The 21,782-nt window shown below is 38.6% G+C and overlaps 1 protein-coding gene across 2 annotated transcripts in view; it reads right to left on the bottom strand.

Annotated features, from left to right (window-relative positions):
• Positions 1 to 21,782, bottom strand: part of ephb1 (EPH receptor B1) — a 238,604-nt gene that overhangs the window by 43,438 nt on the left and 173,384 nt on the right. For both annotated transcript variants that reach the window (XM_086072304.1, XM_086072312.1), the window contains exons 6-7: positions 17,655 to 17,779; positions 6,037 to 6,199 (exon numbers count right to left, since the gene is read on the bottom strand). In XM_086072304.1, coding sequence (XP_085928430.1) covers positions 6,037 to 6,199; positions 17,655 to 17,779 — 288 coding nt within the window. The remainder of the gene's footprint in view (positions 1 to 6,036; positions 6,200 to 17,654; positions 17,780 to 21,782) is intronic.

The following is a 21,782-nucleotide window of genomic DNA, read 5'->3' as shown; positions in this document are numbered from 1 at the left end:
GACTTAAAAAAGAAAAAAAAAGTTTGTTTTAATTTTTTTTCAGCAGATTTGTTGATTTGATTTCTTGTCAAAAATGTTAATATAGTTATTTAAATGTTTTCCCTTTTCGTAAAATTGTATTTGTTTTGATATATATATATATAAAAAATGCATATATATATATATATATATATATATATATATATATATATATATATATATATATATATGGCTGAAAATTTTAAACAAATAAGTTAAAACTATATATATATGTATATATATATATATATATATATATATATATATATATATATATATATATATATATTTATTTATTTTTACTTATTTGTTTTCATTTTTCAGCAGGTACGTTCATTTCAAAAACAATATAGTTTGTTTTCATTTTTAGTGGTGTTTTAGTTTCAGACTTTCAGTATAAATTTTTTTAGTTGTAGAGGTATTTTTTAAATTTATTTTTATATATGGAGAATTCGTCGAGTGCAAGTATTGTGGTGCAATACAGTAAACTACAATTCTCAAATGACTGCCCACTTTTGCTTCTTCTGTGTGGACGTACAGTAATAAAAAAACAACAACATTTATAATAACCCTGAAAGCTCATGTAAGACAGTAATTGACAAAGATGAAAACAAAGAAAACATTTTTGCTAGAACTATAGTTAGTTTCAGTTAGTTTTATAAACGTGATGTGCAGTTTCAGTTATATTTTGCTTTATAAACAAAACCCTTTTATTTCATTTTGTTTACAAACATGTTTTTACAATTTTGATTTTAGCTATTCCATTAGTTTTTGTTATAATAAGCTTGCCTTGGACCCAAAAAGTTGGAGAACACATTTACATGACAGAGGCAGGCTGCCTTAAACGCCTGCCTTACCAGCTCTGTGAGCCTAGTGGTAGAGTGTCCGCCCTGAGACTGGGATATCGTGGGTTCAATCCCTGGCCGTGTCATATGCGGAGAATGAATTTCGCCCCACTTAGGTGGGTGTGACAATCAGTGAATCTTAATCTTCAACTATTATTGGTCATATCTGTAACTCTATGTACCTATCTCCCAGCCCGGCCAAAAGAATAATAATAATAATCAAAAAAACAGGATTTAAAAAAAAAAACATAGAATGAACGCATCCTCGGAGCAAAGCGTGGGAGTCGGCCAGGATTCTGGAGAACACTGTGTGACAGGAGCCGCACACTCTGTCAGCTGGCACATTTATCAAGAAAGTGTCTGAAGGGTGTCGTCGTCGCCACTCCGGCACGCAAGCGGCCGTTCGCTTTTTGATGTACATAGGGTGACGCGGAGGGGTCAAGACGGATCGCCTCTTTGCTGGGGTGGTGACGCACCTTGACAGTGGAAAATCACACTGCGACCTGTTCAGTTGTAAACGGGCACCATTTGCAATCAGTTCGCCTTTCCGGTAGACATCAAGTCACCTTAGCAGTGCAGCAATAACCTGTTTTTCAGTACACGTGTCAATCAAAACTGCTGGCTGTGTGTTCACAAGGACATTTTATTTAGCGTAATGGGGTGGAACGTTTCTGATTGACGTAAGAAATCCATGTGAACTCGTATAACTAAACAGCATCACATTTCAGCAGATTTATTTGTCAGCAGAACTTGGTCGAGCTTGAAATAGTTTAGTTAATAATCGCTTCCTTCATTGAGGAAAAAACACACGCAAATGTAGAGTCCTCATAGAATAATAACAGATTTGACTATTGTAACGGCCTTCTGACTGGCCTCCTTTTAAAAGAGCATCACATAGCTGCAGCTAAGGTTCGGACCAAAACTAAGACATCAGAACTTTAAAAAAAAATATGCTACTGTCTTAGAAATCACTGAATGTTTAAGGTGCTGAATACATGTAAAGAAACACTAATGGAAGCTAAACCTAGTTGGGGTTAGAGGTTCAGCAAACGAGTAAATTAATGGAGCCAAGCCTTCAAAGCAAACATGGTGCATCAGCATTTAGCTGTTATGCTGCACGCAAATGGAATAAGCTGCCAACAAAACTGAAGCTACCGTCAAATATTAAATGCTTTTAAATCCAGTTTCCCACTCCCCCATACCTGTAAAAAAAAAAAAGGTCTTTATAAACATTTTTCCAGAATTATGTTTTTGTGCTGTAGACCATTTTAGTAATGTTAATTGAAAAGAAAAAAAAATACTCATGCAAACATAATTTTTTCATGAAGCTCCTCAAGCCTAGCCTCTGCATTTTGCTAAACACTTTCAAGGTAATGGACTCTTTATAAGCAAATATGGTTGTTTTAGTTACAGTTATGCCGTATTGTTTGGAAAAATTGATAAATTGTTGATGTTGATTGTTGCCTGAAATAAATGAACAAATGAAATAAATGAAAATGAAAAATTTTGTACAGCAATTTCCTATTGTTATTGTTTTTTGTGGCTTTGTTTGTTTCCCGTTAGAATGCATGGAAAGGTTCAAACTTTGATAATTCCCAGAACACTGATGCTAAGCTCTATATTAAGAGTCAATTTTGGCTTACTACCATTAATACCCATAAATTTCCAATGGAAAGTGTTCAACTCTGAAAATTCCTTTACATTTATAACCATTTGGTTACTTCTTAGGTCCAGGGTGCTGTTGACTGTGGGCTGTCATCCTTCTCAGTGTGGATGAGCTCCCCTTGTTTTTCTTCACATGGTTTCTCTGCGCCCCACCATGTCTTTATTTTTTATTTATTTTTTACGTATGAAAAGTGCTATAAAAATAACGTTTGATTTGATCTGATTAATAAGAAGACAAGGGGTCTATTTCACAAAGCAGGTTTAGTGAGAACCCTGAGTCAATAAACCCTGAAATGTGGGAGAAACTGCGTTTTCCTTTTCACAAAGGGAGGTACCTGAAACCAGAGAAAAAGAGCTAACTCTAGCCTGTTGTATAAAAAGAGGTAACTTAAGGTCTTGGTCAGTTACCATAGTAACAAACCACTATGAACCTAACCTGGTCGGTACCAGATTTAGCTCAATGAACCTCAAGTTTCTCTCTGTCTCCGCCTCCTTTTAGCCACACACGACATTTGATTTCCTCATTCATAAAGTCAGATGGCGTGTTTTGGCGTCACATAGTTCTACCGTCCGTTATGTAAAAAAAAAAAAAGAAGTCAATAGGCCAACATTAAAAGTCCACTTTCTTCACGAACATAGCATGTCCTTTTGACAATTATCCGGTTAATGAAGGTGCACTCTAAAAAGAGAATTGTTAAACCAAATTAAGATTACAAATTTAGGAATTGACCAATTTAACACATGATTGAAATAATTTAATCCAAAGTGAATATATTAAATTGAATTATGACTTAATTAAACTTAATATATTCACTTGAATTAAATTAATCCAAAATTAATCCAAAGTAATCTTATTTTGGTTCAACATATATCTTTTTAGTGTGTACAGGCAATGAATTATTCGTCGTGAGATGGTTATCAGAACGCGCATAGGTTTGCTGGTATTTCCGGAAAGTTATCTTTTCGATCGTACTGTTTCACATCACAGTCCATCATCTACATACACAACTTAATCTGTGTTTACATTTGCAAGATTACCAACCGTAGTCATCCGCTCGCATCCCAGCATATATTGTGTGTTGCACTCCGTTTTTTTTTCTTACTTTTGAACAATGTTTTTATATTTCATCTTAAATTGCTGTCACATACGCTTGACATGTTCAAATTCGACACGCGATCGCATTAAGATTTCCAGTTCCAGAGGGGTAAAAAACGGGGAAGCAGAGAGCGGTCGTTGCCATGGTGACTCGCCGAATCAGGGCTCCATTGATGCGGTCTTTTTAGAGAGGCGGTGCACGAGTTTAACCACTCTGCGTTGATCGAACTAACTCAAATCAGCTGTCCTGGAGCCGAAAACGCGGAGTTTCCTATCTCGGGTTAGGTTAACTCACAGTTCAGGGTTAGTCTCAGAGTTTGTTGAACTAGCTTTGTGAAATGGACCCAAAATGTATTTCAGAGGACATGTACTGTACTGGTAGGGTGGGGGTGGGGTGTGTGTATGTGTTGGGGGGGGTGGAGGCAAAACCAGTGTAATGGCAGCAGGTGGAGCCCCCGGGTACGAGCATCAATGGCTCGCTGGTGCCTGCGACTAAGTGCGCTGACAAATATCGTGCGGTGGTGGCGAGCCAATAAATGAAAAACGGCGAGCGTGAAGTGTGTGCCTTTGTTTTGCGGGAACATTTGTAAACACTGACAGGGGGCATGAATGTGCCGCAGCATCCGTTTAAGCCACAAAGGTCAACCTTCAATGCCATTCCAATAATTTCTTCCTTCACCATCATCAAATTTCCACCAATGATTAACCGTCAATACAATAAATCACCCAAAAAAATAAGCTTTGTTTGCAGTTGGAGACAACACCATGGCTGGTGTGTCATCCATCAAGGTATATTGCTTATTTCAAATACAGAAGACTCTCTAGCACAATGAATCACTGTTATCACTATAACCTATGATCTTGACTTGTTACTCGTCGGTGAAGCAAGGCTGACAGACGCTTGCCGTAAATGAATGAGACTGATATTTTACTTGATACTGTTGCACTCCCACAACATGTGATAAGTAACACTTTTGTAACAGCCCGTTTCATTATGATTATTGTAGTTCTGTTCCACAGCAGATTCAAACTTTCAAAACTTTCAAAAAGAAAATGTGTTTCATATCAAAGCACTATTAACTGTAATATTTAGGGCCCTACCAATTTTTTTAGGCTGCTGCCAATTCAGTTATTTGGCAGAATAAAATTCTAAGGATGAATTGGATCATTACTTAGAGAAATGTTTCATTACAAAAAATATATATATTTTTGTTTCCTTAATGCTTATAGCAATAAAGATGTGAATTACAGGCAGAAAATTTGACTGTTGTACATAGTTTGTCCTTTAGTATTTGTGTAACCATGACAACACAGAGGAAAATCTGCATTTTGTCCACCCCCACCCGAGAGGGATAAATTGGTGGGTGGTGGTGTCGGGGGGGGGGGGGGGGGGGGGGGGGGGTCCGAACATGTTTACCTTTCTCTTATGTTGAAATGTGTTATTGTTTAAAAAAAAAAAAATACATAAATGAATACAGTCGGCAAATATCTTTTGTTTTTTTCGATTTTAAAATCGGTCAGGCCCTAGTAAAAATAAAACTATAATATTGTTCCGCTGAAGATGAGGCAATGGTGTCATGGCATAGCCAGGAAGTTGTGTATGTAGTATTGTTATGATACACTGTAAACCAGAGTCAGAGGTGGCAAATCCAGGTCCAGAAAGTAAAAACCCTGCCACAGTTTGGCTTTAGCCCCAGGTGCTAGCTAGCTCCTATTGTGCTTAGTTACCTTTTAGGGAGCTAACTAGCTAGCTATCATCAGGGGCTAAAGCCAAACTGTGGCAGGGTTTTTACTTTCTGGAACTGGACTTGCTACATCTGACCAGATTTATAGTTTTTCATTTGTTCGTCTTGATGCCTTAGTGATGGATGTTGTCTTTCTAGTTGACTAATACGCTTCCATTACTCATTTTATAACAAGTGTCACAGGTTCCTGTAGATCTTCTTCGATCCCTCCATTTCTCTGTTAAACCCCCTCTTATGCCCCCCCCCCCCCCCCAAAAAAAATCCCATCAACTACTAATCACAGCACTCCAACGCTGGAATGGTTGGGTGAAAAACCAATTAGCTTAGCATTGCGGATCAAGCACAGTTAGCTGCACAAACAAAAGACATCCTGCTTTCTACTAACACACACACACACACACACACACACACACACACACACACACACACACACACACACACACACACACACACACACAGACATGTAGGCAATGCGTAAACACACGCTCTTGAAAGGAATTAATTTTGCCGTGGAAACACAAGTGCAATTGAACGCTACGCTCCACATCCATCTCACCAACCAATAATACTGCAATGACAAATACGATGTGAGACGTCGAGTGTTTTGTGTGTGTGTGAGTGAGAAAGCGAGAGCGTGCGCGGTCTCTCCTGGCTTGCGGATCCTTACCATCTGTGAGGGTCTGGAAGCACATCTTGCTGCTGTACTTGCCAAAACCGGCCACGGTCCGCGCACGCACCTGCACCACGTACACGGTGCCCGAGCGCAGGCCCTCCACGCGCGCAGTGTTAGTTTGGCTCCGCAGGATGGTGGAGTTAATCTCTGCGTGGTCCTGAAAGCAAGAATCACATTAGGGGAGGAAAAACACTGTGCAGAAAAAAGACACACAAAAATCCAACTCCAAAAGAAGTGCAAAAAGTTTTTCTAGGAAAGTGCAAGCTGTTCCTATAGGACTGGAACAATATGTGCTTACTGCATTCCGATAGTAACACAAACAAATTGTATAGTGTCACAGCGTTAACACTTTTACAGAGCAGCTTTGCGCATTTGTTTCCTCAGATGTGCTTTATAAGACACTTTAATTGCCGCAATATGCTTTGCTACTACTACTATGTTCCTGCATTGTTTACCCAAGTGGAGTGGGAAGCATTTATGCCCACAGTTTTAATACAAAGCTCTGCTTCATCAGCCAAGGAACCATACTGGGCTAATATGTAGTGAGTGAGTGGTTAGCTCGCAATCGAGGGGATTTACAGCAAACACGAATCATGAGGAGAATGAAAGATGCACACTTCGAGTCAAAAGTTAGGACACGGCTTTAGCTTCAGTAGCTTTTGACTGACACCGTATAAAATAATTTAGGTTGGAAATCAGTGGGGCACAAATCAATGTAACCTTGAATTACGTATGAATTCAATGATTTTACTATTATTATTTTTTTTTAAATTGGTTTGAATTTCATCCGGTTTCCATACATTCCGCACAGTTTTTGTGAGGAAAAAATACGCACTTTTCATATTGCATATAAAGGGTTTAACAGTTGGCAAGTCGTATGCAAAACTCATCTATCTGCGTGACACAAAAATAAAAGCGCACAGAAGAATATACACATACAATAGTTTAAGTGTGATTGCTACAAAAGCCAACATAGGGCAAACAAATTTATGTTTATTTTATTTTGAAGGCCTGACTTTTGAGAGGATGCTACACCGATGTTGCTTCACCTTCACTGTGTGGCTTATTGTATGAAGGCTAATATTTCTGTGTTTTTATCCTTTCCAATTTTTTGAAGCGCTTTTCCTTTCACCTAATTCATCCGATTCACATCATTCCAATTTCAAGATATTAAAAAAATTCACGCCGTGGAGGCTTGTACTTTTTTCATCCCAAAATTTCTGTTTTCCCATAATTGAACTAAAAATTCCCCATGTATTCAAATTAAGACCAAATATCCACACACTTATTTATTTAGCATTCTTTTTTTCCATTCATTGAAAAGAACAGATTTAGCGAGTTCCCATTTGAAATTTCAATCACTTCTGCTTATTCAATTCACCTTATGAACGATTTTTAACATGCCAAAATTTTGCACATATCAAAAATTCCCAATTTTTTTTACCCCCAGAAATTCCCATATTCTGATATAATCTACATCCTTCACTCCTCCCTCAACATTACTTGACCAATTCAATTTATTCCAGCTTCAACATGTGCAGATCATTTCTTACTCTTATTCACAATTTCATCTAAAGCTCCAAATTCCAAAATGTAACATATTCACCTCCAGTTACGACATATAGTCATTCAAGAAAGGTAAAACTGATGTTTATCCACGTCATTACTCATTTATATTTCTCCACAGTTTTTGCATGTAAAGCTATAATTAATCTCTATAAAAAAAACATTTTTTTTTCGATATCTTTTGGGGTCCGGAATGGATTAATTGGATTTACATTATTTCCTATGAGAAATACTGCTTTGGATTTTGTACATTTCGGTTAAAGTAAGACTTTTGGATGGATTAATCATGTAGACCAAAATCTAAATTTTAAATAGGGCTGAAGGCATACTAAAGACTACTTTTACATCAGAATCAAGATTTATTGGCCAAGTATGTAAAAACACAAAAGGAATACGTCTTTACAGTCGCGGTCTGAGAAAAAATAATAACAATGACCAAGAAAGGAAGAAAGAACAAGAAGCCTGGCGGTTCGTTAATTGGTGTCCCAAGTTTCTTAGATATACATGTATTGTCCATTCCCATCAACAATTATACATTTTTAAGTGGACTACTACTCACTGTATGTAACAGCAGTATGTACTAGAGGCGGAGCATGTCCAATAGTTTGTCTTGGGTTGGGTGCTAATATGCTGTGGGCCATCAGTAATTACTTAAGGCTGTCACCATCCCCTTACACAGAGTGAATATGACAGCCTGAAAATAAGAGCACACCACATTGCACCCGAGGCTGCAGGCTGATGATTGCTTGATGAAGACATACTGTTGAAAGGATCTACAGGGGGGGGGGGGGGGGGGGGCGCTTGGATGTGTCTACAACAATGAAAAAGCGGTTCCGTAATGTTCTAAACTGGACTGTGTATGACAACAAGGAAGAATAGCTTCATCTAAAGAAGACACAACGTGAGGTTGGAATCTGATTTGTTGAATTGCTTCATTCTGCTTTTGTGGTTATCATATTAAACACACACAATTACATTTGCTCTTATTGGCTTGATGGAGACAAATGTTGGGCCTCGAAGCTGGAGAACATTTTATTTCTGGATTTTTTTGTTGAATTAAATGAAACGTACCCTGGTTTAATCATTTTAGAGCTTTTGTCTATTGCCACCCACCATCTGTTAGCCCGTCAATGAACTGGATACATAATGTACCATTTTGGGGTTTCAAGCAGCTGAGGACCAGCAAAAGTACGCTAACTCGGAAAGCGGACAACATCCCCCATGAGCGAAAAAGGTCCTTGGGCCACGGCTGAGTGCAAATAGACCACTCGGTGAGGTCGAGATGAGCTCGCTCAAAAACTCTGCAGCTCTCTGAACCGCGCACGCCTCCATCTGTTGAGTTTTGGGAGGAAGACAGGTGACCCGGCAGATGGCAAACATCCAATGGGGGAGCATCCCTTGTGGGTGGACCAGCTTGGAAGGGCTCTTTCATGCTGCCAGTCAAATGGGGATTACACACAAACACACACACACACTTTAGAAAAGAAAACGAGGTGGTATTCGGCAGAAGGTTCGGGTGACAGCCAAGAAGTTGCATTTATGAGGCGGGCCTTATTGATGCTGACCAATGGGAATTCGAAGGACCACATGTGCCCTAATATAGGGCTGTGCAATTAATCGAAATTCAATTGCAATTAATACCCTCCGCAATTACAAAATCGGAATAATTGTAAACAAAAATAAAATATTATTAATACGGATTTTACGTTGTTTAAATGTATATATTTGCAATATTTTTAAATGACTTATTTAATAACTCTTGTTTGGTCTAAGAGGAACAAAATCATAGTTAGGACTGCTCGATTATGGGAAAAATAATAATCACGATTATTTTGTCAACGATTGAAATCAGGATTATTTACTAGATTTTTTGGGGGGTACAAAACAAGAAAAAATACACAGAAACACTAATTATGTTTACGTTATATAAATAAATAAATAAATATATATATATATATATATATATATAATAAATAAATATATATATATATATAAATATATATATATAAATATATATATATATATATATATATATATAATAAATAAATATATATATATATATATAAATATATATATATATATAGATAGATAGATAGATAGATAGATAGATAGATAGATAGATAGATAGATAGATAGATAGATAGATAGATAGATAGATAGATAGATAGATAGATAGTCAAGTGCAGTAGGACAATAATTTATTTTTTGGTACAAAACAGAAAAATGTTTAAACATAAAAAATAAATAAATATTAAGAATAAAAAAATATTTGAAACACTATAATTATGCAAGTTCCTTTCGGATGAAACAAAATTGATTAAATTAGTTATTTTAAAGTTTAAAAAGGTGCAAATGTATACATTTAAACAACTCAAATTTTTTTATTAATAATCTTTTTTTATGATTATGCTGATTTTGTAATTGTGGAGTGTAATAATTGAAACTGTAATTGAATTTTGATTAATTGCACAGCCCTTATAGTGTTTCAAAGAAATGCATTTGTCTTAATATTTTTTTTACACGTTTACACATTTTCTTGTTTAGTACCAAAAAAACAAATGATTGCCCTAATTGTGATTTCAATTATTACCAAAATAATCGTGATCAATATTTTCTTCATAATTGAGCAGCCCTACACCTAACATGTGCAGTCACGACATCTCACAAAATTATGTGTTTGTACCAAAAATATTGTCGCCAAACTGCCAAAAAAATGGCTGCCTAAAGGTGTGAGCTCGTGTTGAACAACTAATTATCTACTACCTGGCATCTTGGAAACACATAAAAGGATCAACAGTGGTCAAATTTGGAGACAATCCATTGGACTTATTGTGGATCTATTGTCATTTTTTGGCAGAGATGATCCAATAGTTGCACTTTTCTTGGCGACAACACTTTAACTTGGTGATTTTCTACGAGCCAAATGTGAGTGCAACACAAAAACTCATTTTCTCATGTCCGATATTTGCATTTTTTCTTCTTTTTTTTTTTTAAAGCAAGAAACGATTGTCTGCAAACCTGGAACGGCATTGTAATTAACTTGGACTGTGTGTGCATGTGTGTGTGCGCTTTACCAAAATGGCAACCACGCAAAATGGACAGCATGGCCACTTGGCGCCAAGACATGCATGGTGGGGTACCATGTGTCCTCCTCACAGGCTCACACACACGGACAGACCGACACACTCACACATGGGGAGTGGGTGAAGTATACTGTATGACTGATATGATTTTTATTTATTTTTTAAAGGAGGCTTTGTTTAAAAAAGATAGTCAAGGAAGTATATTTATTATAATTTAATTAGATACCAAGTACTCTGCCTTATTATAAGGTACTCGCAATGGCAGCTTTAACTTTCATGAACTAGAAATGAGGAGAATAGGACATTAACTCATTCACTTCCAGCTATTTTCATTCAAGGAATCCCCTTCGCTCCGGATGTTATACTGGATTTTGACTGATTTTGCAGGGTCCACAAAATATTCTGTTCTATTGGTATAAAAACATGGAACCTACCAAAAGAAACATTAGAGTCTCTTCTTTCATCAGGAAAAAAGTACATTTGTATCTGTTTCCGTCTTGCAGCAATTAGCATTAGAATATAGCTAAGTTTCATCATTATTCATAAACCTGTTGAAAACACTGGGAAAAAGAGCTTGTTGCAACATAGCCCTGGCCGATCTTTTATACTCTGCTGCCACCTGCTGGCCGTTTGTTTTTTGTAACAACTATTATTGCTTCAACCATTCTCTTCAGTTTAGAGGCTGCATCAAAGCCTTCTGTATGCTCTCGCATCAAAACAAAACAAGCTCTTTGGGAGCATGATAATATTACAAATAGAACGTATTTATATGTTTTTAGGAGCAAAGGTATTTATTTAAAATGATCAATCATTGTTTTTTGGGGGCGGAAATTTTATGTATTAAAGTACAACTGGTTTCGGTCTGAAAGAAAATAGTGGTATTGAACATCCCTATTTCGAGCTTCCATGGATGACTGAAGAAATATGTAATATGTAATCTTTTTAGAACATAAAGAAATGAATGATGAACTCGAGACACAAATGTACCCAAATTAAAACAAAGATTCTTTCACTCCCGAGGTCCTCCAAGGACACCTTATTCTCGCTGTGCGCAAGATGGATGTGAAATAAAAATATTTTTATGCAGTAAATGTGGTTAAAACCTCAGCGGCCTCAGTTCTTTCCATCTATACTCTGTCTTGATGACGGTAGCCTATATTTTATTCACCTGGAGACTGACGAGCTAGTGGAGCGTGGAAACAAACAGAGGGAGAGAAGAAAGCAGTTTGGAAGGAAGAAATACAAAACAAAGCCCTGCTTTTCTATTTCAAATCTAAAGTTGTCAGTGAGACATCTTCTATACGTTTGAGTTGATAATTGTATGAAAAGCTCAAATTAATTTCAGAGCTGTGGAGGTCCATCCAACTTGGTAACAAATAAGGAAAAACAACATTTGCCATTAAGTGGCACATAGTGCTGCTGTAATCCAGGTCTAAGGACAGAAGAGCCCCCCCCCCCCCCCCCTCTCTCTCTCTCTCTCACCCAAGTGGCTGTTCAGCTGCAGCCTTAATAGAGGGCCTGGCCTCTGCTATGCTGTGTTATTTCAACCCTCCCCAAATGTTCTGCAAAATCAGAGCACGGCTGCTGGAGCGATAGAGGAACAAGCACAATATTCCACTTTTTTTTTGCCTCTCGAACCTTTAATTTGAGCATCCTGAGATCACTTGCTTTAAACTTGCATCAGGTGGTTTGAGGAGGTGAGAGGGGGTCTTCAGGCGTATTTGTATTTTAATTAAATTTGCATGCAAAGCCTTTGCAATGCCTGCTTGTTTTACAAGAGATTTTACAGTCAAAATGGATACCATTTGAATGTCGTGCAGTTCAATTGTACATGGAGGGTATTGTTTTTCACACTATTATGTCCACTATGATCATTTCTTTACGCCGAAGACATCTTTAAATTGTCGTGTAACATGCATGTTGCGTGACAGACAGGTTGCTTGAACTGAACAACGTGGAACCACGCTCAATGGTGTTATGAGGGATAGAGAAATAGAAATGTATCACAAGATTGATCACGAGAGGCGATACTTTAACTCATTCACTGCCATTGACGGCTATAGACATAAAAAAAATCATTTGAACTATTTTTATTAGTTAAACCTTTTTCCCCACTTTTGTTAACAAGAGTTTTTTTTGTGATTGTATTAAAACTGATATAAAAATTGGGATTCATCGTGAGTTAACTAGTGTAGTCATGCGATTAATTACGATTAAAAATTGTAATGGCCTGAAGCCCCTAATTTTTAATAATCTTTTCTTAAAAACAACTTTATTTATTTATTTTTAATTAGGGGCATCGGGCGATTACAATTTGTAATCGTAATTAATCGCATGACTTCACTAGTTAACTCACGATTAATCACAAATTTGACATCTGTTCTAAATGTACAAAACTATTTCTAGGTTTTCATACTCTTGTTAACCAAAATGGATTTTTTTTTTAAATAGAAATAGTTCAAATGAATTTTTGACGTCTATAGCCGTCAATGGCAGCGAATGAGTTAAGTTGGAATGTTTGATGCATTTGGAACAATGTGGGTTAAACCCTCAGGACCAATAAAAACGAATGCCAAATTTAGCTAGAGTTCGCCAGACTTGATGTAGAGACCACACCCTACCATCGGTAACTGCTATTCCCTAAACCTGTAAAGTTACTTCGGCTTACTTCTAGAATAAATAAACAAGTCTGAGCGATTTTGCCAAAAACAGCTGAACTTATTTGGGTCTTAACTAGTGCAACCGATCGTCCAGAGAAGGAGGTGCTGTAAAGAGGGCGTGTTCAGATTTTATTCTTGTTTCGAATGGTTACTCAATAAGGGTTTTATCTGAAGCAAGACCGAGCTGACACTCTAAAGCCGGGGCGGTGAGAACCTAAACGAATCCTTCTCGCTGCCGGCTTGGAGAGTTCCCGTCAACCCCTTGTATTAACCATGTCACTGCGAGTGGGGATAAAGGGGAACTTTAACCCATTGCACGGAGAGCTGGCAGGGTAAGCGAGATCTGACTAAATTAATTGATACGCTTATTATGTGAAATATTAACACATTGTCAAATGCATTCTGTCTACAGTGGATTAATTACTAATCTTCCAATTTAATTTAGGTTTGAATGTTTGTTGAGTTTCTATCATGTCCTTGATATTTATGAAGAATTGATGTTCCATAATTAATCAATATCGGATTGAATTGAATCGGGAAAAAATCTACATCGAATCGTGCTGAACTCTTGTGATTTGAAATCAAATCGATTGAGGGAATTCGAATCGATACTCAGTCCTTATCATTTCTTGAAGTCAAAGACATCTTTAACCCATTAAGGTCGGGAGCGCGCAAACACGTTTCTACCGTAAAAGCCGGGAGCGCTGCAGCGCTCTTCTCCCTTTAAACCCGGGAGAGCATTTTGTTTTGTTTTGACCAATTCTTGGACTCTTAGCCGATGAAATGCATCAGAATATACACGAGAAGGTGATGTGGGCCTCGTAGCATGTCCTGCCATTTATGGCTTACGCAGATTCGCAGGAGTTATGAAATAAATGACGCGATTGACGACGGCGCAAGAGGAATTCGAATCAGTGCAATGAGTCGACAGTGGCATGTTGTTAAGAAATATGTTTGTGTACAATGGGGATGGATGTTGACAATTTGAATGGCTTTGTAACGTAATGGACGACGAATAATTACCACTCGATTTCCCGATGTTATTACTATGCGCTCCTGTGTTGAACGTAAATATACCAGCAGATGCGACATTTGTTTGTTGATTTTTAAACGAAAATATTAAAGGTTTATAATAATAAACTCATGTTTGTGTGAACGCCAAAGTTGTAAGCTCTGAAATTTTGGGGGAATTATGTTTCTCTCTGCTTCAGGAGCTGAGATATCAATAATTTTTTAATATTGTTAAATTTCCAGGAAAATTTCAGGTTTTCGGGGGTTACTCTGAAGTCACTCATAGGTTTTAGAGACTTGTTTTGCAAGGCACTTTAGGCCTTAACGGGTTATGATGATGGCTTAGTCTGTGAAATATTAACAAATTGTCAAATAAATTCTGCCAACAGTGGATTAATTACTTACAGTATGCCCCTAGTTAATACTGTACTTTCAGAGCCTTACCTCCTTGTTTTCTTCAAGATCTCACAGTCAGAGAAAAACACCATTTAAATAAAATGACACAGGGCTTTGCTTTTTCCACACCATTATCCCGTCACAATCTTTCAACAAATTTACAAAAGAAAACAATCTCCAAGAATTGAGAAAATGACATGGTTGTTGTCCAAATTTGCCAAATTCTACAACAATAAAGGTGTCGCAAGAGAAGTTGGTATTGCAAACTGAAAGCAAGCACCTCCTGCAAGATGGAATTTGCAGCAAGATGACTTTCGGCAGCGTTAAGGATTACTTGACTATGCGAGGCTCGCTGAGACAATCATAGCCAAATAAAAAAAAAACGGCTTTCAGATTGGAGAGATGCTTGAAACAGAAACATAGTGTAGAAGTGGTTTTTTTTATTAGGGCTATATCCTTTTTTACGATTGCATTATCCAGTACAATACTAAGTCGGGGGGCTGCTGGGGAGTGTTTTATAGACACGGCAAAAGTCTTCCCTCTATCATCGCCTTCACTCAGTAAGAGGCCACATCATCAATATACACCAGCGTGGAACTTTTTCAGAAGCGGTGTCCATCTCCGTGAACTGGCTTGCTTGTAACACGGCGAGACACAGTAAACACACACATCCATCTCGTATTGGCAGTGCAGTTCTACCCAAGACTATCCATAAACCACCGGATGTGCATTCAATATGGTGGAGTGTGTTTACCTGAATTATCCCAGCGCAATTAGTCATTCTGTCCTTAGTGATTCCCTAATTTGCGATTACGCTGCGCTCATCTATTTGCGTGCGGACGCGTTACGTAAACATCAATAGGATTAGCTTTCATTGATATTCATGAACTAATAGGAGGCTGTATAATTGTTATTTACATGACACTAAGCTGTCTGGAAGATAAGCTTCCTCAAGTCCTTTGCGATCGGAATCTCTTTCATGAACAAAGCAAAACAAGCGCGTGGGGGAGCAGTGTTACCGAGTTTGTACTAGATGACGAAGCAATGACTTGGGAATAAATATATAAAACATTTGAGTTACAGCTATTGATTCGTGGACCTTTACTAAAATTAGTTTGAAATAAATAATTCACATGATAATTTATATACTGTATGGATTTCAATCTATTATTCAGTAAGCAAAGGACGAGGGAAGGCTCACAAAATCTTATAAACGGCAAAAGTGCATGACCAACATGGCGTGGCCTATCGATCAGCTTTAGGAGGACAAACAAGGGGGCCGAAAAAGAAGCTCGAGCCTCTGATCTCTTGCTATCGTTATATCCACGGCCTTGGGAAATGGCTACAGGTCAATACTGGAGCAGCATCGGCTCCGTAGGGTTGGGCTGGCGACTTAATAAAACAGACGCATTGCGTGAGAGCAGACGGATCGATGTGATTCACCCCTCAGATGCAATGCATTTTCACAGTGGGGGCAGGTTGCTGCGCTGCGCCGGGAGGACCGCGAGCACGGGTCAACACATTTGCTTCATCTGCAGCAGGACCCCGAGGGGAGCCAAGAGGCAAAGACAATGAAAACATTATCAAACTGCGAGACACCAATAAATTCGGCTCATGCATTAGTATTGTGTGTAAAAATACAATTCAGAATGGAGTTATAAAACACGGGGCGGACAAGTCACCAACCAGCGACAACAAAAGCCGAGTTACAGGATGACTCAAGTCTACCATACCCTACAAGGCCCCCATGATGAAGACCCTGCTACAGTTTGGCTTAAGCCACACGGGAGCTCATTTACTTGCCAACCGAGTAAAAGCACTTGTGGCTTAAGTCAAACTGTGACTGCGTTTACATGCAGGCAATAACTCTTTTAAAACCAGAATATTGCCAATATGTAAGGTCGTATAAACACGCTCAATAACCGGAATATGCTCTTATTCGGGTTTAAAAAAAAGCATGAACTGGTTTTTCAAAACCCGTATAAGACCCCTGGATTACCCCTTTCATAACCCAAAATTCTTGCTCATATAAAACACATTCGGAATACCTCGATTGAACGGCACATTGATTTCTACTGTGTGCAATCTTCTTTTTCTTTCCTTCTTCTTTGCTGATTTTAATTTTCAAGGAATCTTGGTCTATGTAGTAACGATTTGTATGCGCAGCTCAGTCCTACTCGCAAAAGGAGCCTCGCTTGAATACATTGTTTTTTTTTGCGTGTTTTCACGTTATTTTGTGTCTCTACGGCGAAAATGACACTGTTTGTGCCTATTGTACAAGTATACAAGTCCGTGCTTCTGGCGTGTAACACACGGGAAAAAACCCAAGCCGGTGTAAACAAACATGACGACGCGACAAAGAACCACACTCTGGAGCGAGGAGGTAACTGACTACTTTATTTTGTGTGGTGAGGGACATAAATATAATGTCTTTTATTGACCATAGAAAGTTAAAAGTGGCAATGACATCAATTTACGCAATTACGTTGTCCACGCGTCGCGATCCGAACGGGATATTCCAATTGAACACAATTGGCCATGTGAACGAGAGTACCTCTGTCCGCCACGCATGTAAACGGGTAACCGCCAATGTTTTAGAAACCGGAATTCTGATCTTAACCCGGATATTGAATATAGGGTTTTTTTTTACTTTCTGGAGTTGGATTTGCCATCTCTGATCAAGACTAAAGAGTGGAAAGCACTATGGAAGGTTGGTGAGAAGTTCTACGCCTTTAACCAGTCGCTAGCAAACCAGCAAGATAGATTGTCAACAATCCAGAGAGACTGCATACATAAAAAGGCACCAACGCTATTGGAATGTCAGGACTTGGGAAGGTGAGTGACTTTACTCTTCTTAAACAAATGCATTCAATCAGTTGAAAACAAAGTATCTTACCTTCTCATGGAAACGCAGCTCATAATCCAGAATGATACCATTGGGCTGCTCTGGTTGCGGCCACGACAAAGTGAAGCTATTCATGGTGGAGCTGATCTGATGCATGATGGGAACAATGGACGGAGCTGTAAGGAAAAGCACACACATACACAATCTTTAAAGTTTGTACGAACTTTCGGTGAGTTTTCCAAATGAACCAACTTTGGAAGATATATGACTCTTTAAGGTAATTTAACTCAACATGATCATAATCAACAGGAAGCACTGTGGACCTCTTTTGCAAACACTGTCTGGATGCAATCAGTCGACTTTAATTGTCCAGTAATCACACAGCCACATTGTAAGAGTGTGGATTACGCATTCAGGGCAGCGTGCCAGCCGTTTAATTTGAGCCGCAAAACCGAGATAGAAATGGAACAATTAACTTACGAGGATATCACAAATGAACACACCAACTATCAAGGTGGCTAACTGATCGCTTCGTTGTCATGCATGACGGCTACCAGTGGTCAGAGAAACCAAATTCCCAGAAAAATGATATGGTTTTATCTTTAGGAGTACAATGGCTTGTCACTGAGGCAGAAGGCTTAAAGGTACTGCTTTTCTATACTCTTCTGGAAACGTTACTTTGACAATGACATTATTGTCGATTGTACCCCGAGGGACAAAGACAGACTTCCACAGAACCTCTTTTCCTGACCACTCATATTTAGCATTAGTCTATTTCAAGTGCTGACTGAATAATCCTTCTGCAAACGATCTCGACTTTTTCACGTTGTCTTGATCAAGCCACTTTCTTCAACTCTCACTGCAGAGGTCTGCAGCCGAGTGTGAAGTGCTTGGGATGAGAATCAGTACCTGCAAATATGAAGCCATGGTTCCCAGTCGGAAAAGGTTGGGGTGGAGTGCCTACTTCAAGTCAGGAATGAGATCCTGCCCCATGTTCAAGTATCTTGGGGGGTCTTGTTCACGAGTGAGGGAAGAATTGAGAGGCGGGTTGTGGTGCAGCTTCTGCAGTTATGCAGACTCTGCAGCAGCCTGTCGTGGTGAAGAAGCCAAGTCCAAAGGCAAAGCTCTTGATTGTGACCGAAAGAACACGATTGCTGATACAAAAGACAAAATGAGTTTTCTTCCCAGGGTGTCCGGGCTTCTCGTAGAGATAGGGTGAGAAGTGCGGTCACCCTCAAGTATTCAGAGTACAGCCGTTGCTCCTCTGCATTGAGCGGAGCCACATGAGATGGCTTGGGCATCTGTTTAGCAAGCATCATGGTGGGCTGTTCTGGGTACAACACATTGGGAGAAGGCCCCAAAGAAAACCCAGGACACTCTGTCTTGCAGCTGGCTTGGGAACGTCCTGGGATTACCCCAGATGTGTGTGGCTGGAGAGATGTAAAGTTTGGGCTTTTCTGCTTAGTTTGCTGCCCTCTGTGACTCGGCCCCGGATAACCGGAAATGTCAGTATGGATGGATGGATGGATGGTGTTAACTTTACCCCATCAGTAATGATTTCCCATGTAGCCACCTGTGTTGCATTGCATTTCTGGTCAAGCTGCAAAGTATACTTTCAGCTTCAGCGACATGACTTCAGCTGCCTGCCTCAATTACCGCAGGTAGTCTGCAATTTTCAACTCTTCTTCATTCATGCACTCCTCGACCTTCGCTTAGGGACCGTGTTATTCGACAGAAGGCAAGCATCCATATTGTGTGTATACGTGTGTGCGTTTCAAAATCTTTAAGTAGAAAATATGTTTCCGACTTGGACTGTAGGCGCTCAGGTTTAGTTCAATAAAACACTGCCAAGAAAACTTGCAGAAAGACTCGTCATCTTCAACCCAGGGGAAGTTAAGACTAACACTTGAGAGTTTCTGGACCTTTTTTCACCTAGAACATGTGCCATATGTCATTGCTGAATGAATTACCCCATCTTTATCTCTTGGCAGACATTCACACGTGTGACATTTACAGATTCAGCGCTGCCTTGTCACCGCTGACAGAATCCCCAAAGGAGTTCAATAACCTAGACCCTCTGCTTGTGAAGGAAAAATACATTTCCCGGGCGCTGATAAGTTTTGCTTTGCATCTATTTGTTGTGTTACGACGTGATTCAGGCCGGTTTGTCAGATTACTAAATGTCACAGATTTGCCAAGAGAGGATTGCAGTATTTGCGTTTCTAGATCACAGAATGTTATGTTTCACAAAATAGTAAAAGAGCTTAATGGGGAAATTTGATTAACCGTAAAATCTCGTGAATAAAATAGACAGTTTTGACGTCTCGTTGTCTTATAGACCAAAATCTATGGGGAGAAATGTGTCTAAAATGTCACAAATGTTTCTCGAGAAAAAAAGTGTGTTGCTCAGTACAGTTGAAATTTGAGTAAATTTTTTTTGATTATCTAAGAATGAAAACCAGTTGGTAGGTCATTATTTTGGAAAACATTTTAAAAACTCTTTGAACAATCTTAATTGTATGGGGAAAAAAAGCATTGTTTGATTTAAAGGCATTTACACTTTATTGGAATGTTTTAAATCTTTATTCATTCATATCATTCACTCTGATCACACTGGTCAACACATTTTGGTGCCAAGAAAGGTTCAACGGTTTTCGGGCATTTTGATGTCACTAAATCCGAAAATGACATGTTTTTTTGTTGTTGTTTTTTTCAAATTGGCTCTTATTTGTATGATGTTCAACTTTTTGTTTAACAAAAATACAATACGATTGATCACAATATATTGATAGGAAAACTGGAATTAGATGAAAAGTGTTCTCATGGCTAACTGACTATCTTGCAAATAGAAAACATTATGTGCAATTAAATGAAGTCAAATCAGAATAAATTAAAGTAATATGTGGAGTTTCCCCAGGGATCAACATTTGGACCAATATGACTTATTTTGCATATAAATGACATCAGTATGGTATCAACATTTTTCACGTATGTACTTTTTGCTCTGCTCTGGGATTTTTTTTTAACAGAGCTTCTGAACAGTACAAATGGAATTAAACACCTTAAAACAATGGTTTGAATATATTGTGAAATATTATGAAAGACGACAAATGTTATCACAGAGAGCATCTACGTATATTCAAAACATGCTTCATGCGAAAATTAAGCAAAAATTCAGAATGTCATCAAAGAATGATCAGCAAATCAGGGCACTGTATTATACACAAGTACAGAGGGGAAACAATGCTTTTTAAGGGTGATTATAGGGGTATTGTATTATACACGGGTACATATATATACACGGGGTTTTACAGAAAGATTAAACATGGGCTCTGAAACATTATTTTTAAATAAGGCTTCATATTTAAAAATATCCCAACACCTACGATCTCTTCAACAATATGAATGAATGATGACTAGGCACAAATCTAAATGATCAAACCTTCTCATCAGCAAACCAGACAAGTAGGGTTGATTAAAAACAAACTGTAGGGGCTCTTATTGAGTTAAATGTGTTGGTATTTGTAGAAAAGACTAGAAATCTCAACCCCCATCTGCAGACATAAAAAAAAAAAAAAACATCCACGAGCGCGTGCTCTACATTTAACGCCCATCACTCATGTGGCTGTTGGCCTGCTCACTGCCGAGGCCCCGTCATTTCTCCACCTGCCCTCAACTTGCCATCTTTCTGAATAAGTCCTCTACTCAAAAGGCTGCAAATGACATCCTCTCTTACGTTAATGTCACTTTTTATCGAGTTCCTGAGTAGTTGCTCGATATCTTTCCCATCTCGTATTCACCCACATCAAGCCATTCTACCGTCTCAAGCGTTCTGTAAAAGGGAAAAAAATTAACTTGTGATTCATTCGGCATCTGCTTTCAAACCACGTTTTGTAAGAATTAGATGGCCTTTTCTATGGCTTTAATTGGGGTAAATATTGCCAGATTGGAGTACATGATAATGAGGCTAAAATGAAAACGTAAACAAATATTTGGGTTTGATTTATCCGGATGGGATTCCGTGACATCTGCCTCCCTTGGCTCTCACCTCAGTCCTCCCCTCGGCAGAGAGTGTGAAGACCGAGCGTTACCTTGCAGCACTTGAGCCTCTCAGGCTGCTTCATGCTCCAGTAAGCAGGGTGAGGTTGGGCTCCCTGGGCCACATTATCAATTACTGGC

The sequence above is a fragment of the Leptonotus elevatus genome, chromosome 1 (genome assembly GCF_054856555.1).
Source record: "Leptonotus elevatus isolate MCC_2025b chromosome 1, RoL_Lele_1.0, whole genome shotgun sequence".
Lineage (NCBI taxonomy): Eukaryota > Metazoa > Chordata > Actinopteri > Syngnathiformes > Syngnathidae > Leptonotus > Leptonotus elevatus.
The sequence above is the reverse complement of the archived record's forward strand: the minus strand, read 5'-3'. Positions and strand labels throughout refer to the sequence as shown.